Genomic DNA, 18,527 nt, shown 5'->3' with positions numbered 1-18,527 from the left:
AACCGGACTGTTTTCGTAAGGCCCCCCCCCCTCCGATCTTTTAGGACTTTGGGTTTAGCAAGATTGATTTTCTGTTACTGATGTTTGGGATATGAAACTAATTTTATATATTCACCTATCATTCTTGTAAAGATATTTAATATTCTTGTTTGTTTCCTGCAGCTTAAATTAAGAAAAATGAAAATCACTTTTGTAGAGCACTGGGCAGTACCATGAGAAACAAATGGAGTGAACAGTGTTAAAAGACTCAATGAAAATGTAAATTATATTCAGAGAAAGCTAAATAATTTCTGTCAGGTCTGCAATTAATAGCAGGGGGAGAATAATAGTAGAGGCCATATGCTTAGAAGGTGTAGGAATAACTACACAAAACTGGACTTTAGTGACCTTCCCATTTATCAGTTCTTGGAGTTCATAATGTTAAAAATGTGTTGGGAATTTACAGTTTCAGTCATTTTAAAATGTTTTTCAGAAACTGTAAATATGTTCTTGTTTATGTCATTTGAATTGTATTAAAATGAATGCAGAAAAGGATATTAATGGTTTTAATGTATTTTATTTTGAAGGTCCAATGTGAAGGAACCCGAAACTTCTGTGTGCCAAGCGTGTAGGAGAATGACGGTGACGGCCGTGAAAACACAAACGGCCCCATGTATAGGCAGTGATTCTGGGCTAACATGGGAGAGGACCCGCTCCATATGTAGATAACATGAATGTGGAAAGAGAACTGGATACAGCACTTAAGGCGGGGCCCCCTTTCATTCTTTAAATTTGCTCAATGGTACATTGTTAGCCAATAGAGCAACGTCCAGTTTAGCCCTGCCAACTTGAACTGGGGAGAAAAATGATTCAACTGTGCAGCTCCTCTAGACTTTTGTTTAACCCTGCGAAAATGGATCATTGTAATGATTGAATTCAAGGCGAAAAAAAGTGTTTCCATAACAGTTTTGCGAAATATGGCTTTTTCAAATTGCCTGTTATACCACCTTATGTGAGCATAAAACTTTTTTGCGATAAAAGGAAGTTTTTTTTCCCGAAATTGTCATGTATTTTATATTCGCAATTAAATATGTGCAATTTAAGGGTTACTGGAAACCCACATATAGCTCAACACCACGAACGCCACGAGCCGATCCTATTTCGCACAGCTACACGATACATTCCGGACAAACAGCTCAAAAAACCTCCAAAAAAAAAGCATCGGAAATATTGATTTTGAACTTAACTTAAGAAAACGGTCACACAATGTGCATGGAGTAAATCCAACACTGATACGAGGTATTCTGAGAGGCTACAGAATCGAGTCTGTTTAACCCGTTCCCTAAACCTCATGTAAACAGACCAAAGTGTTTCCTTCAGATGAAGCTGTGTGGCAGACCACACAGTCTGCTCAAATTAAAGACGATTAAACAAGGATGTCTACGTTTGTTTTAAGTTAAAGGCAACGTGATGTTAGCAAAATTTGCTGCAAAGTCACAAGTATATAACCTTATACATTACGTTGGCAACATACCGAAACCTGGTGTTTGACCGGCCCCGGTGCCAAACTGTTTAAGACCGGAGGATCAATAAGTTCTGATGTTAACAGTTCTGCTGTCGGTGTTGGATTTAGGTTGCATAACATTTTCTTTTACAGTATTTATCTCACTAACTGCGTTTCTAATTTGCAACAAGATTAAAACATTCGCCTGTCATCTATTTTCACTGTTTAATCCAGAAGAGAGCTCTGTGAGTCGGAGCCTGCAGCCCGCTGCACATGCGAGGGGCGGAGAGGAGTCAGCTCCGACACACACACATCGTGCCTCCCTATCCCACTCACACACACACACTCCTTTTGGTGACAAGCTCCTAAGTCTGGTTAAACTTCTCAAGAGTTGATACCGACACTGATCGTTGCTACAAATGCAGCAACTCTTTTGCACGTAGGGGCGACAACATGAGCGGCCTTTCAAAACGGAAAAATAGCTTCTCTGTGAAATAAGGATCATCTGTCCCCACATGGTCTGTGTAGCATCTTTGGATATGTCTATGCACTGACAGATGCCATTGTTAGTTTTGGCCGATTGTCAGAGTGAGCTACTGGGGGCGGGGGCTTAGCCATAGGTCAATTGGCGCTTCCTGATGGTCTGTTGGATATAACGGCTCATTCTAAGCTGACAAAAACATAGGCCTAATTATTCTCATTTTTAGGTGATTATAAACTGCCGGAAACACAGTTGTGAAAATAAACCTGTGTGCCATTTATGCCACTAGATGTCCCTAAAACCAACCCAGTGGACCTTTAAAGGAACAAAGTTTGCAGGAAGTGTGGCTGCATTAGTCGCGCCTCTGCACATTCATCCATCATCTGAGGTGTTGTACACGGTGTACCAGCCCATCTAGAGACTCAGCCTCCTGATAGTGTTTTAAATGAATGAGGCTCTCTAAAGTGCTATTCACTTGTTAGACCATTTTATCTCGGCGGTCAGCAAACACTAATGTGCAGCGGAGAGCTGCCAAATGAAGCGTTATTATCCCCTACTGTCACTTTAAGAAGCACCGATGCAGCAGACGCAGTTGCCTCATTTCATCTCCGGGCTTCATGGCTGCAGGATGGACTCTCATCAGCATCATCAGCAGCATCTTTTCTTCCTGTTGCCACCGGGGACTCTTCATCCACCATCGAGTCTGCGGAGTCTGGCGGGAACAGAGGCTTTTCTACGATGCGCAACTTCCACCTGCCGAAATGGTAACGTTTGATTTATCTCTGTTTACGTCGGGTTTTTTTTGCGCGTATGTGCAGCTTCCAGGGATTTTTTTTTATTCAGAGTTAAGTAACTGTATGTAGGACGCGCAGCTGGGACTTAGTCAGCTGTTTCTACCAGAAGCTGCGTTTTCTTTTAAATAAAGTGCATGCCGGGGTGTCCTGTTTTGGGACTCCTTAAAGCAATGACGATACTTTATTGAAATCATCATCCTGCCCGCTTATCTAACACTGCTTTATTGTAGGCGACAGATGTGGGGGGAAAAAACCAGCGATTTAATGCGATTATTCAAGGACACATCCGCGCACCTCCTGTTTAAATATCCTGAAACACCATCAGCTGACAGACATCTCTCTCCTCTCTGCTTTAAGTACAGTTTGATCCACCTACTGTATGATGCTCGCCTCCACAGTAAACACTCACACTCACACTTACGTAAGATGATTGCGTATTTCTCACCAATAACGTAGTTTGCCACTTGTTGCGCAGACAGAAGAGAGGAGGATGAGATTTCCTGTCTCCGCGTCCTAGAAATTAAATATAGGACAAAATTAATTAATATGCTTCCGTTTCGTTCATGTCATTGTCAGTGGATTTTGTTGTGTCTGCAGCAGAGATTTATCCAACAGCAGGTACATTTTAGATCAGCAGGTTCATTTCACAGCTGCGTGAAGACAGGGACTTTCTTGAGAACATTTTGTCCTCATTTTTTACTTTAAGACAGAAATGAGCTTTTTCATTACTGGGGTTGATGTGGTGACAGAACTACCTGATTATTTTGACTTTTAATAAGCAAAAGGTGGTGCTGCCATTGAGGTCACTGAGGTCATGTCCTCCATAGTTTGTTTTTATGTGTGCATTTAAGGGTTTTAATCTAATGTAAATTCTGCAATTTAAAAACTCAGCCATGGTGGATATTTTATAGTCTAATTACAGATTTTAGACTCAAATTTGATAGATTTCACAGAGACAAAATGTAAACAAAGAAGACACGTAGGTTATTAATATCTGTGCCCATAGAATACCAAATTTTAGGAAATATAAACATGTTTTTTGACCCTTTTTTCATCAATGACAAATATCAAACTGCTCAATTTAGCAGAGATTAATGACATAGGCTACATAGGCTATATATATATATATATATATATATATATATATATATATATAATATATATATATATATACATATATATACATATATATATATATAAGGCCAGGGATATAGAAATATCCGACAAAGAAGTGCATGAGCCTCAATGTTAACACTAACTTTTTAAATTAAAAACTTACACATGGTACACAGCAACAAAAGTAAACGAATAAAGAACTGTGGTTGGTCAAGGATAGCGGTGCCTACAGGAAAACTAACTCAATATAAATATAACAATATAATATAAACATATTTTGACCCTTCTTTCCTTGAACAATAAATATCAAACTGCTCAATGGAGCAGAGTCTTATGCAACAGGCTACAAATATTTTACAAAATAAAATATTGCCTTTAGTTAGACAAAAACAACTTTTTGGAAATATCTGATCAAAGAATCTGTAGATGTGCCTTAAAAAAACATACCAACATTCAAAACTTGACTCTTGGCCTTAGTCTATGGCCAGTTTCAATACCTAGCTGTAAACGTCATTTTCCACCATTTATTCCTGGTTGAATCAGCATTTAGACTGACAGCCACTGTTTTTGGCCAATTTAACTAAACATTTAATGGAATAAACCAGGAAAGTACGTAGCCTTTACTTTCGATAGAAGCACAAATATCAAAGAATAATGACCAAATCAACTAAATCTGGCAGGAAAACTCCAAGCTTCTAATTGATGCCTGTTTTTGAAACAAAATAAAGGCCAAAATGTGGCTTGCAACAGAGCAGCATAATTAAATCTGCAAGATCCAAATTATTAAAGCTCAGCTGCTTTGGGAAGGACAGTATTTCTAAAGACCCTTGCGACATTGTTTTAATATATGTTTATTTCATATAGTGGCCCCTCAGACTGCTGTAGTTTTGGCATCCAGAGAACAACAAGTCTTGATCAAACAAAACTGTCCATTAACAGTAATGGGAAATTGTTAATTCACTGCAGGCAGGAAATGACTACGTTGAATACCAGCCACCAAATGTTTCACCAATTTTCTTTGTTTTTGGCCTCTGGCAGCAGTTAATGTTAAGGTTTATCATGTTTATCTGCAGCTCTGCAGACAGCGAGGACACAGCTCAGAGAGACGCAGCTGCACCGCCCGAGAACTCACTGTGTCCCCTTTGTGTCGGCACAGAAAGGAGCCTTTATTTGCTCCTGCCAGAGACAAAAAAAAATAATTAGGGTTAGACTATTGTGCACAGACTTCTAGTGAAGAATCACATACAGTAACAACCACACGCAGCATCTCACAAGTTGGAAGATTTTGGGTGGATTTATTTCTGTTCAGTTGATTTTGATTATTATAATTAGCTGTTTTGCTTCTAATGTTATTTTACACTTCTTTTGGTTCAGCTGTGAGGGCTCCTAGCGTCCCTCTCTAGAGACAGCAGTGGAGAGGTTGGAGGTCCCTCGCACATCAATGTCTCTCACTCCGAGCAGGAAGCCCTCCTCAGGTCAGCGCAGGTACTGTTACATCTTCTCACACCTTCAGTTTAAGACTGGTGCAAAAGATCTGGCACTTTTTGTGTCTTGTCACGGTTTATAAAAGATCATGTGATCTCTCCTTCAAGGCGCTCAGTGGGCACTGGTGGCGGTGGCGGCGGTGGGCGATATTCCCACAGTGACACATCGAGTACCCACACGTACCCCGGTCGGGTTCGGGCAGCAGAGGGCAGCCCAACAGCCCGGACATATCCGAGCACACCGAGGTAAGATATGAACCAAACTCTCAATTTAAAGTTCTCACATGCAGCTGAGCGAAGAACTTTATGTAAATGATCTTTTCATTTCTATGTGTTGATGCAGGCGTCAGGCAAAGCACACAGCCTGCAGCGACAACCATGGGATCAGACCCCCGACCCCGGAGCAGTACCTCACCCCTCTGCAACAGAAGGAGGTGTGTATTCGACATCTGCGAGCCAGACTGAGGGACAACGTGGAAAGACTGCAGCACAGGTGAGTCTTTTTCTAACCCAACATGATGTTAGCAGCGGCTCTCAACCATTGTTTCGCGTCAAGGACCATTAAACGGATACACATTAGGTCACAAACCCCCTTTTGAAAAGATTAAACTTCAAGGACCTCCATTTTGGAAAGATTTTGGTCAGATATGATATGATATGAAAAAAAAATATATATAAAATGTCCAAAAAATATACTTATAAAAATTAGAGTTACATATTCAAAATATGTCATAGATATGCCAATTTAGTGTCAGAGGTCTAAGTTGTCCTGTTCGCTACATTGTTTCTGTAAAAGAGAAATAACTCTGCTCTTCACTCTTTTTTATCAGAGACTGTGAAATCGACGAGTTGAGGAGCCAGCTGTACCGGATGCAGGAGGACTGGATAGAGGAGGAGTGTCACCGTGTGGAGGCCCAGTTGGCCCTGAAAGAGGCCCGCAAGGAGATCCAGCACCTTCAGGAGGTGGTTGAGACAGTGAGGTCCAACCTCCATGTCCGTGAACAAGAACCCCACGACCACAAGCAATACTCAGGGTTGCAGGGAGCTCGTGTGCCAGGGGGGAGGTCTCGTTCCTGCGGCTGCTCCCCAGCGAGCACGTTGAGCCGCAGCACCACCCACACCCGGCGGAGCAGCGAGGCTCTGCAGCTGGAGCGCAGCTCCAACACCCCTGAGGCCAGCAGAGGGCCTTACACAGCGGGACAAACCCACCTGCTCCTGGAGGCGGCCCTCCTATCAGAGCAGCTGCCTCCACAGGGCCACATCCGGGGCCCCCCGACTGTGCCACGCTCCTCCACCTACGAGCGTCTGTGCAGCGGGGGGGCGGTGTTGCCAATCTCACACTCCTGCCACACTCTCAGCAGCAGCTGCAAGTGCAGTGGCCACACCTACCTCCCCCATCATCACCTGTTCCTGCATTTACCTCAGGAGGAGGCCCCGGTGACGGTGGCTCCTGCTGCTTCTGATCCCATCCCGACTCCTTCTCCTGCTGCAGAGAGGAAGCCGGAGGTACGCTCCGCAGCCTGCAGCCCCACCATGAGCTGGCTGTGTGAGGAGAGTGGTGTCGAGGAGCTGAGCGTCATTTCTTTACCCACTGCTGACATCACCCCCTCAGAACCACATCAGTCGCTGCCTGCTGCGCCTCCTCCTGAGCACTCACACAGCGCCGAGCCGCCCGACAAACTAGAGGAGGTCGCAGAGACGCCAGCGGAGCCCCACACCTGCCAGCCCCATCCGACAGCTCCGCTCCCAGAGAGGCAGGACGCTGTGGCGGTGGAGCTTGAAGAGGACAATAAGGATGAGGGTCCAAACGAAGAAGGGTACCCCCCTCAGCTCTGCCACTGGAGCCGATACTTCCTCGTAGATCTGTTGGCTTTGGCGGTGCCTGTGGTGCCGACCATGGCGTGGCTTTGTCGAGGGGCCCCTCGGGAAGTCATGCCGGTGTATCATATCGGCTCCCTGCTGAGAGGTTGCTGTGCTGTGGCGCTGCACTCACTTCGCCGCCGGAGTGCAGGTCGGGGACAGAGGCCAACCAATATGAACGGAACGACGCCGATCTGAGACTTTCTGAGAAACAACTCCCAACCTCTGCAGGCTGAGCGCACTGACTCTATCTGGCCATAGAGTGCCCCAGGAATGACATTTTTCTGTTGGTCAACCTGAAAGCTAACGTCTCCCTGGTTCCCTTGACAAAAAGCCGATGGGATTTTTCCATTAGATTTTGGATCATTGCAGAAAATAAGCTCGTAAGCACGTTTATGGTACTTACACGTTTTGTTCAGCAAGACCATTTCCACAAGTGAACACCACTTTCAGGACTTTTGAAGCCTGAATGCAATCGCCAGAAGTAAAAAGCTAATGTTCGGCTACACTACACGACAGTCGCCACCGCTACGAGGCTTTTAAACCATTTTCAGCCTGATGACATTCTGTAGTCTCATTTAGCCATTTACCTTCTTTAAGGCACATAAAAGCTTCAGAGTTCATGGTGGAGTATTTACTGACGCATTTTACATCATAGAACAAAACGTGAAAGTCTCTTCAGCTTGTGTTAACCACAGACCTTACTTCAAACATTGAAAAAAAACCTCAAAAAACCTGTTGACTTTGAGAAGAGGGAACCTAGAGGTGCTGAAATGCGACAGATTTCCAGGTTTTAGGACTCATTTCTGGGGTTCTCTGTCATTATGTGTTGGACATTTCCTCTTATAAGAGCTCCAGATTTTACATAAAGCCATTGTGATTTTGTGGTCATGCTTTGCCCTCACTCTTAGAAATACAGGTTCCAAAAGGGTTCATCCTGAAGGGCTGAGGTTCTACCTGGAACCATTTGCTTCTGAAGAACACTTATTTTTAAAGAAGGGGTTCTTCAATTGTTCTTTTTAAGACAAAAAGATCCATTAAGAACTAAAACCACTGGTTAGTCAAAGAGAGATCTATGGGTAATGTAGACAATTTCTATTTTAAAGCCTCGGTGGGTTCTAGATGAAACCCTTGGAATATCAAAAAGGGTTCTCAATAGAAACCTCTGGGCGGGTTCTAGATGAAACCCTTGCATATGAAATGGCTCTTGATAGAATCACCTTGGTAAGTTCACTATTAAACCCTTTGCAGTATGAAAGGGTTTTTAAAGAACCCTGTGGTGGGTTCCAGATGAAACCCTTTGAAATATTAAAGGGTTCTCAAAGAACTCCCTTTTACAGATAGTTCTGGGTATTACCTGTCATGTTGAGTTTTAGGTAGATCCCTCTGAAAGTGTGCCAGTTGGAACCTTAATAAAAGGCTCTACAAGAGACCAAAAAGGACAGGAAGAAGCCTAAGAACCCTATATGGTTCTAGTTAGCACCTTTATTTCTAGGAGTGCATAGAGAACAAAGGATTAGCTGTACATTATCTCAGTACTCAGATTTACTTGCTGCTCCTGCCTGCAGTTTAAGTGGTTTTCTCTTCATTGGGATTTGCATGTAACCCGCAGTCTGACTGGGTTCTCTTGCTTGAATTAAAACCTCCTCCTGGATTTAGATGACACCCTTTGGGCAAAAATATCAAGTTTATGTTCTGAAAAGTAAAAATTATCTGAAGTTGAATGCTCCTCTTTTTTCATCGTCACGTTTTTAAAAATTAAATGGGAGAGTCACGGTCATGAAATTTCTTTGACATCGACGTCCAACAAAAATAAATTACAGTCAGAACTTAGGCTGACTTTTTTTCAGAGAAAGTTAATAGATTTACAGAGCACAGTAAATTTAGGCAGACGTCATTTTCACCCCTGACGAGTGTGGTTGGAAGCTTTTGGGACTTTTACCTTTTAAAAAGCATGTGCATTGATTTAAGCTCTCAGGTGCAGAACAGATAGGTTATTGATCTTTTTGCCAATAAACAAAACATGGGAGTTTAAAACTGTACAGACTCGATTTATTTGATCCTGGTGAGACATTTTCCCTCAACATTAACATCACTTTTTCTTGCTAAAACAGTTATTTATATCAATGTGCCTCATGCAGGAAGTCATAGACAAACAAAATTTCTCTTATTTTTGTTCATATCCACATTTTGTTCCTTTGATTTCTGGGATTTACTAATGTTGACTTTCTTTTATGACATAAAACAAATATATAATGAGAGGCGGAGCGTGCCATTGCCTCATATTGTTTGTCCAACACAAGAAAACACAAGTTTTAAATTTGACAAATACAAAAAATACATGAATATGATTTAATCAAATTTAGATTATCATATGTTTTAGTCATTATAATGACCTCAGTGATGATGGCTCACATGCTGCCCTTAGAAGCTCTCAGAGAACGCATTTTTAAAGATAAAGCAGATCTTTTTGAATATATAATGAATATTTGAATCTCATTACACTTTCTACCTCTACTCCTACACCTGAGAGGGAAATATTGTACTTCTAACTTCAGTACAATCATTTGATAACTTAAGATACTTTGCAAATTAAGATTTTTGCACACAAACCAAATGAAAATATACAAGTGAAGCTGAAACATTGTGATTGATAAGAAAATTAATTAACTACTTTGACACTTTGTCTTTTAACTTTTGAAACCTGAGAAAACTGTTTTTATTCCTTCATGGAAATGTAGCAACAAGACATAATGAAAATAATAATGATAATTATATTTATAATTATAATAATAATAAAAATAAAAAATTAGGGCTACGAGAAAATTATTTGAAAATCAGAAAGGAAAAAGAACAACAAAACAAAAAAGGAAATGACCTGAAAAAAGTGCTAACAATAATAAATGTTATATATGAATATATATATATATATATATATATATATATATATATATATATATATATATATAAATTAGAATAATTCTGAAATATAGTTTTCTTTGACATTTTCTTTTTTTTTTTTAACTTTCTAATGATTCTCTCTCCCTCTCTCTCTCCTCTTAGCTAATTTCCATGTCATTTTATTTTTCATGTTTTACTAATGTCTTGCAATTTGTGGGACATTTCTTTTAAAGAAATCAAACCTGTTTACTCTGGTAACAAAAAGTTTAAATGCTGGTGGAAGGCATCTAAACTCAGCACAAGAAAAAAGATGTTGATCCAGGTTGCATTTTTCATACAAAAACGTCTAATGGTTCTTCCTCCATTCCTGCTGCTGACACACATTTACAGCAGCAAAAATATTTTGCCATTGCTTTGATTTTCCTGTAACGTCCCTACTGACACCTGAAAAATCCCCTTTACTTTAAATTTGTTCAACAGCACATTGATCGTTGAAGTTTTACTTCTTACCGTCGACTGCTGAAGCTCTTCTTCTTATCACCTTTCTCTTTCATTCTTGGGCATTTGCCAGAGTTTGCACACAGCACCACACCTGACAGTACTGAGCGTTAGGAGGCGTTACCTGTGATCATGTCTGATTCATCATTCAGCACACCTGGGTAAGACAGGATTTGGATAGTTTGGATAGTGCATAATGGAGTTGACTTTTTTTCTTTCTCTTTCCTAACAGAAATTTGGATAAATAATATGATTTTTTAAAGAATGTTGCAGGATGAGGCCCAGTGAACCTGAAAATAAAGAATAACAAACATCTGCAGTTTCCATCCTAAATTTACATAATGGAGTTAAAGCCAGACTCAGCATCATGCACACAGCTTTGCAGCAGGACGGCTTTTAAAGCAGTTTGCATCTAAAAATAACGCCTTGAGGTGGCTGCGTGGGCCAGGCATGAGTATGCGCCTGACTTTCACTGCTCCAGTCCTGAAATGCAACATCTGGTTTGTGCATCTACAGTTACATATTTCTAGAAAAGGGTATAGAAGAGAAATACAGCATAGATTGTGATCCACACAGTAACTAGAAAAGCGATTTTGTTTACTGACTGTGCAGCGATAACTGTATTTCATAGTGATACATTTTATAATTTTAAAAGATCTTTGCACAAGTAAAGAGAAACACTTCGCGACAGCTTTCACAGCACATTATTGCATTTAATAATGACGCACTGTATAAAGTTGCAAATCTTACAAGTGGACCTTTGTGTGTGGACTAAAAAGGCTAAATTGTGACTAAAAAAACTGTAGTGTAACAAGTGCCTTATGCATAAAGAGCAATGTTTTAGCCCTCAGGGATGTTTCCAATAAGAGTTTACTGTGTAGTCGTTTGATGATGTAGCTTATGGCAGAAGAATAGCTGCAAATTTCAACTTTGATGGAAAATAAAAAGCATAATTTATCTGTGGCTGAAGAGGAGCATATTATAGTGTTTGAACTTATATTTTCATATTTTCAGTTTGTTAGACTTTGGCTCCAGAGAAACTGCATTTCCCTCATGTTTAAAATTGCTCAATATTTCACTCAATCTTCTCCATAAAAAAACAGACCTTCCATCAGCTTTTACTGCAAAAGCAATAAATTATTGAGTGTGTTTACATGGACATGAATAACCCGTTTATGATCGGGGTTTTGGGAGTATCCTGTAAACATCATATTCAGGTTAAAAGAAACCCAAATATGCCAGCTGGAGCATACTGGAGAGAAGGCAGGCATCTCTACGGACACTCAACAATTCACACCAAAACAATTTAGACTGATAAACAGCACAACAGGTAAGGAGAACATTTGTATTTTTGATTTTGAGATAAACTGTTTCTTTAACCCTTTGAAACCTGGAGCAACATCACTTTTCTTTTGCTGCTTTCACAGTATTTAAATCTTTGACACCATTGGGACTATTTCTTATAAAAAACATGAAGAAAAGGCAATAAGCGGCTCTGCAAGATATGTTCCACATATTGTAACAAATTAAATTTGGAAAAAGGTAGGGGAAAGTATCTGGGGGATAATAAACAAGCTAGGGTAAAACTTTATTTATTTATTTGACTAATTTTCAGGTAATTCTCATGTACTTTCTTTCTAAATTTTTTCTTTTGTTGCTCGTTCCTTCTTTCCGTGTTTTTCAAAGAAATTAAGCTAATTTGCTCCGGGCTCAGACGGTTACGGGAATACAAGGTTAAACAGGGAGACACAATCACCCAAAGGGAAGGAAAATGTGTTAAAATTACTCTTTTAATGTGTTTCGAGTAAGGAACAGACCTTTTACAACATCCACAGCTTGTTACACACAACTCCTTCAAACAAAGACAATCACAAACCCCAAGATGTGCCGACAAATCTTTGAGGGGGAACTTACCATGCAAGTTTTAGAAACTGTACTTCTTTCCCCATAAGAGCTTTTGTTTTGGCAAAAAAAAGTTTAAAAATGTTTTACAAGCAGTCAACAAGACCAATAATGTCCAGTTGTGAATGTTTCAGTCATTTCACTCTTAAATTAAGAATTGATGCTGCAGTATAGACAAAGACAATCCTACATCTGCAGAGACCTGTAGGCTGTTCATGGCGTTAATGTGCTTGATTCGTGAATCCCTGGTTACCACGTACTTTTAATTTAACCCAATAACAAGTATCACAAAGGTAATTCATAGAAATATCATTGTGTCAAACAACAATTTATTCTTATTTTTTTAAGACAATTCATTACCCGCAATCAAGACAATTTTAGTGTAAAGGCCACAGAGCCACAGGAATGAGATTGACTCGGTACTTCATGACACTTATCTAAAACCTGCTCCTGATGGCAGACACAGTTTGTAAATTTTTAAGTCAAATAAAAATAAAAAATAAAAACATCACCATAAAAATACATAACAGAATATGACAAAATACATGGGATGGGATGGCCTATGACTTATTTCTGTATGGAGCCTAAAGTATAGTATGGAGGATAACGTTTTAAAGCAAGTGACAAAACACAATTTGAATCTAAATGTAAAGGAGAGTGAACTAGTGAAGATATAGACATAGGTCCTATGCAGGGATCAAGAGCAGGAATCATCTGTTTTTCCTCCATGTTCCCGAGATAGGAGTCAACCTGCGGCGGAAAGAAAACGGCTGTTAGTGCTCAGGAGAGGCAAGAGGGGATTACAGGATATGGGGAGTAAAGCTTGTTATGTGCGTACCAAATAATCTGTAAACATTGCTCTAAATTACAAAGGCTGAATGTGTGAAGTCACGGTGCACAGTACAGACTTTAAAAGGATAATACGCATTTTTTTAAGAGGCGATGCATAGCTGCGTTTCCATCAGAGGTTTTCGGTATATTTTCTAGTTTACAGTAAAAATAAAGTTATTCACACTGGGAATTGTTTTTGTACTTTTAGTCTACATAAGGTGCAAGAGTGCATGAAACAGCACTGAAATAGAGCTTGTCTATCAAAAAAAAAGTGCCAGTGGAGAATCCCTGCACCCTCCGAAAAGCTCCGAGCAAAGCCCCTCATGTTCTAAAATCCTAGAAACATCCTAAAATCTGCCCTAAAATCCTAGATCCACTATCTATCCAGAACTTAACTCACTCTTTAAACACTTAAGTCACACAATAACACAATAACTAACCCATCGAGGCAGAGCAGCAGCTCCTGCCTTCAGCGATGGTAAATCACTGCTTTTCTAAATGGAATCTGGCAATATAACTATAACTTCACTTTTTGTCAGAAATCACTGTTTGACAGCAAGTTAAAGCAGAGAAAATATATTCTAAATACAGTCTACAGTTAAACTGATATTGACTATGGACCTTTTTTGGTGGCTAAAATAGATTTTGTTGCAGACCCCATCCACAGCAGTACATTACTCAGCTGCCCTGTCAGACTCCAGCCTGCTTCTCCAAACTGGGGGCGTGCCCCCTGACGTCTACTGTTAGTAATATACTATCTATGGATAACTACCTCTACAACCCCACTTCAAAAAAGTATTAAGTATCACTTTAAATGATAGCACAGTGTTGAAAAGAATAAAAGCGCTCATCACTTGAATTTTACGACAGCTGCACAGGATATGATCGTGTTGATTGAACAAATTACCGAAAAAAAGTATCTTACCCTGAAAATTTGAGTGGAATTAAACAAAGTGAGTGCACAAGTTTCAGGCTTCCAGACTGATCAGCTCCACGTCGAAGGTGAGAGTGGCGTTTGGTGGGATGATCCCTGGGTGCCCTTTGCTGCCATAGGCATAGTCTGGTGAGCAAACCAGCTTTGCTCGCTGACCTACACTCATCTGCGGAGGAGATGGAGGACATGCTCGTTGAGAATTCGTTTACAAAAACCTAACATGAATATACATCACTCTGATAATCCATGGAGCACACAAAAAGTATTTAAGAAAATCAAAATATTTATCCCTGAATTGGATAATTAAAAAAACATGATGTGAGAATATAAATAAAAACAGTGTGAGAGCAAATGAACTCTTCATATTTTGCATTTGCCATTAGAGTAAATTAAGTAGTGCATACAGAGGTTAGCATAATTATGTTACTGTTACTGTTCAGTATTTATGAGGGAGAAGGGATGGTGCAAAAAAAATTTTAAGTACTTGAGAGGAACTTGTGTTTTTGATTTTGGCTGAGAGGTGGGGCACACAACTTTAAATGGCGGTTTGGAGTGCTTCACGGATGATGTTTTTCTGAGGGCCAACGCAGAAGTTAGCGTCACCCTGGTTCTGAGGTCAAAATCATATGAGATTTCTTCACTGGATTTTGGAAAATTGCAGAAAATAAGATCTGTGGCAAACAGACATTTATGACATTTACATGTTTTGTTCAGCGAGATAATTTTCACAAATAAACACCACTTTCGTGTTTGAAGCCTAAATGCAGTCAGCAGGGGTAAAAAGCTGATGTAAGGCTATATATGCATTGCACCACAGTCGATTAACTTAACGTCGCCACCACAGCGACGCTGTAAAGCCGCGTTCGCCGCAGCACAGCGTGATGACCTTCTGTAGTCACATTTAGCCACTTGTTAGCAACAGCCAGCGACCGGATGGAGCTTTCTATTTTTGGTGATTTTAATCAACTTATCATTCAACTCCAAAGATGTAGCAGGATCAAGGACAAATTTCAATTCATTTTCAAAACTTTTTTTAAAAAATAATGACTAATAAATCTACCTTCTAAAGTCTCTTTCTAAAGTTCACAGTGGGGTATTTACTGACGTATTTTATGTTGCAGAAAAAAACGTGAAAGTCACTTCAGCTTGTGGTAACCACACACCTTATTTCAGGCATCTTACCAAAAACCCATTCAAAAAACCCCATTGACTTAGAGATAAGGGAACTGGAAACGCCAAATTACTAACTAACTTCCATGTTTTAGGAATCATTCCTCTGGCTTTATTTCATGTCTAATTTAAATTTTGCCAAAAAATAAACCATTTGCACTGACTGACAAGAATACATGAGAAGACTGAAAAACCAAGGCGTCACTCCAGCATTTTGTCTTCAACTTTTAACCCTTTTAAAGCTCAGGACATGGACAGAAAGCCATGAGCAACTTGACAAGAAATTACCCAAATAAGCAAGAAATTCAAGTTTCAAGAATGTTACCTGGATTAGCCAAAAAAAAAAAAAAAAAAAGAAAGAAAGAAAAGTAACGAAACAAGAAAAAGTGTTAAATAACCTACAACAAATAAAAGTAATAAATACAATTTATAAAAACAATTTTTTTTTTCCTGTAACCTAACTTTGAATATTTAATTGTATTACATATAGAATTTGTGTTATTTTTCCTAGTTAATGATTCTCACTTTTTTTTTAAATTTTTTTTTTTTTTAAATAAAATTTGAGGTTATTTTCTTGTCATCTTTCACACACTTTGATGACAAATTGATGCCTGCCTTTATTCCCATGTTGTTGTTTTTTTTAAAGATATCAAACCAATTTGCTCACGTTTCAAAGGTATAAATGCTTGTAAAAGGCGTCTGAATGAAGCAGAAGAAAACTGATGTCGATCCAGGTCTCACAGGGTTAACTTTCAAACATAAAGGTCAGTTTTTATTAAATGTAATGTCTAAATTCTGGTGGAGAGACTGTTATGCATTTGCCCAAAATCACTCAGGGAGGCTCAAGGAAAAATATTTGTAGCTTTTGTAATGGCAAAAAAACAACAGAAAAACATACCAGCCACTCCGCCCCTCTGATAAATAACGAACAGTCCCTAAAGCACAGACAACGTCCACTATAAAGTTATTTCGAGATACAAACAAGCTCCTCACCTGGGCTATTCCCTCTTCCCAACCACGAATAACCTCCTGGTGTCCAATCTTGAATTTGAACGGCTTATCCCGGTTCCTCGAAGAGTCGAAAATCTTTCCATTATCCAGTGTGCCTGATAAAACCATAAAGATATCGATAAATCACTCGATAATCAGCTCGGGGTGATGCTAACTCCTTTAGCATCATAACGGTAACTGAGAGCTAACGTTAGCCGGCTCGCATCATGGGGCCGGTTAGCTCCCTGACAGCAGCTATGGTACCGTTAGCTCGACTGATGCTTTATAAATTCCTTTATTAATGATAACACGAGTTAGTTTTAAAATATTTAGCTAATTATACAAGTAAGCGGGTAAATGCTCGGCTTTAGCATCTCCTTAGCTAACGTTAACCGGACAAGCACAACAAGCAGTTTAATACATGGAGCGTTAGCTGCGATGCTAACCAGCAGTTAGTGGAAATATTTTCTGCTCGGTCGCAATTTCACATCAGAAATCAGGCTTTTACACCGCTAGCGGCTTGATTTATCTAGCTGCATGTGGTTAGTGTTAACTGGAAATTAATATCTGAGCTCCATTCAGTGTCCTCGGCTGTAAGTCCTGCCTCCACACTCACCGACATAGTGCACCACAACGCGCTGCCCCTTCTTCGGGAATGTCCGTCCTGAAAATAGAGGAGAAAAATAAGAGAAAGTGTGTGTAATGATGAATCACACACTCTGTGAAATGTATTGGAGTTATGCTGATAAACAAAGTTGATTATTCCCACCATCGCCTGGAGTTATGGTCTCAATTTCTACTCCCATTTTGGCTCCTCGGTATCCTTCCTCTGTTGACCACCCGACAATACGAGCGGAAGCAGCAGGCAGGGGCGGCCTGCTGAGGAGCGGGTGGGCATCATCGTAGGCATGGAGGGATGGATGGATGGGGGGGGTGGGGGCACCAAATGCATCTTAATTTGTAAATTAAACTCCAAAAAGTCCACTGTAAAAACTAACTCCTATATGGAACCCCGCAAGCCACATCCATATGGTTTTGCATGCAATGCAATGCATGCACTCTTTTTATTTCGCTCACCCATTTTATAAATTGCATGCGTGTTTTAAAAATTTGCACGCCTGTTTTGTTAAAAGTGTGCGCGATTCAGTCATTTGCACGCAAGTTTCATTTGTATTTCACACGTGTAGATTTGATAAATTTCACAAGCATTTTTAATAAATTGCACGTGCGTCTTTATTTAAACAAAATGCGCCTGCAAAGAACAAAATCGTGTACATGTTTTGAATAAAGATGCACGTGCATGTTACTAGAAAGCATATGCAATTTATAAAACAGATGCCCAAAATAGAAAGATTTTTGGATTTTAAAAAATTAAACCATATTGATGTCACCTCCCGGGCTCCTTAAATTCCTACTAAAAATAATACGAATTTTTTTTAAAAAAAGTGGCAACGGTTTGCACTAATTGTATTTATTTTAATCAACATGTTTTATTTTTTATCAAAATGAATACAAATTTATATATTTGCATGTTTTCGCTAAATCTAAGTGGGGGTGACATTCAACAAAGGGCCAAGGCCAGAACTGAACCTGCAGCTACTGCACTGAGGACATAGCCTCTGTAGATGGGGCCCCGCTATCCACTAAGCCACCAGGTGCCCCCACCTGTGAGTGGTTTAAATGTTTTGGCTGATCGGTGTATATACAGAGCAGTGCAGAACATTGGCTATCCCAGCTAGCAATTTTTGGCTCTAAAAAAGTTCGGTACAGTGCAACCAATGTAATGTTTTAGTAATGTTTTCAGCGGCAAGTTTTATGTAAGTTCCCAGTTATTCTCAAAATTAGGGTAACATTCTCTATAAACATTAAAACGTGTTAAAAATGTTTGGGGTTTTTTTGTTAACATATTATATTACATTACATCTTTATTAAAAAAAATGGTCTGTAATCTCAGCAGTCCTCAACAGCATGTTCTGAAAGTTGCTTTGAAAATGTTCTTCCTTTGTTCTCATGTAACATTATGGGAACATTTAATAAAGGAACATTCTATGATCTGTCAGCTCATCAAGGCATCAAGCAACTT

The 18,527-nt window shown here is 39.7% G+C and overlaps 2 protein-coding genes across 2 annotated transcripts; one reads left to right on the top strand and one right to left on the bottom strand.

Moving 5' to 3' along the window:
• The first annotated feature begins 2,681 nt into the window (after positions 1-2,681).
• On the top strand, positions 2,682-7,609 carry LOC121946412 (syntaphilin). Its single transcript, XM_042490960.1, has 5 exons — positions 2,682-2,728; positions 5,249-5,359; positions 5,467-5,604; positions 5,702-5,851; positions 6,189-7,609. Exons 2-5 carry the CDS (start codon positions 5,316-5,318, stop codon positions 7,414-7,416), a joined length of 1,560 nt encoding a protein of 519 aa, XP_042346894.1. The 5' UTR covers positions 2,682-2,728; positions 5,249-5,315; the 3' UTR covers positions 7,417-7,609.
• A 4,780-nt stretch (positions 7,610-12,389) lies between these two features.
• On the bottom strand, positions 12,390-17,301 carry LOC121946883 (peptidyl-prolyl cis-trans isomerase FKBP1A-like). The gene is made up of 5 exons (XM_042491692.1): positions 17,214-17,301; positions 17,061-17,108; positions 16,448-16,560; positions 14,276-14,450; positions 12,390-13,269 (listed from the first exon to the last, which is right to left on the bottom strand). The coding sequence occupies exons 1-4, from the start codon at positions 17,248-17,250 to the stop codon at positions 14,319-14,321; spliced, it is 330 nt and encodes a 109-aa protein (XP_042347626.1). The 5' UTR covers positions 17,251-17,301; the 3' UTR covers positions 12,390-13,269; positions 14,276-14,318.
• Positions 17,302-18,527: the final 1,226 nt, after the last annotated feature.

Source organism: Plectropomus leopardus, chromosome 8 (assembly GCF_008729295.1).
Source record: "Plectropomus leopardus isolate mb chromosome 8, YSFRI_Pleo_2.0, whole genome shotgun sequence".
NCBI lineage: Eukaryota > Metazoa > Chordata > Actinopteri > Perciformes > Serranidae > Plectropomus > Plectropomus leopardus.
This window is presented reverse-complemented; position numbering and strand designations above follow the sequence as displayed.

Bases quoted from the DNA above. Each gene is read 5' to 3' on its own strand.
- LOC121946412 (XM_042490960.1), top strand. From the start codon at position 5,316: ATGTCTCTCACTCCGAGCAGGAAGCCCTCCTCAGGTCAGCGCAG. The intron at 5,605-5,701 runs GTAAGATATGAA...GTGTTGATGCAG, and splicing joins ACATATCCGAGCACACCGAG to GCGTCAGGCAAAGCACACAG. The intron at 5,852-6,188 runs GTGAGTCTTTTT...CTTTTTTATCAG, and splicing joins GTGGAAAGACTGCAGCACAG to AGACTGTGAAATCGACGAGT.
- LOC121946883 (XM_042491692.1), bottom strand. From the start codon at position 17,250: ATGGGAGTAGAAATTGAGACCATAACTCCAGGCGATG. The intron at 17,109-17,213 runs GTGGGAATAATC...CTCTATTTTCAG, and splicing joins GACCATAACTCCAGGCGATG to GACGGACATTCCCGAAGAAG. The intron at 14,451-16,447 runs GTGAGGAGCTTG...TCTCCTCCGCAG, and splicing joins GGGAAGAGGGAATAGCCCAG to ATGAGTGTAGGTCAGCGAGC.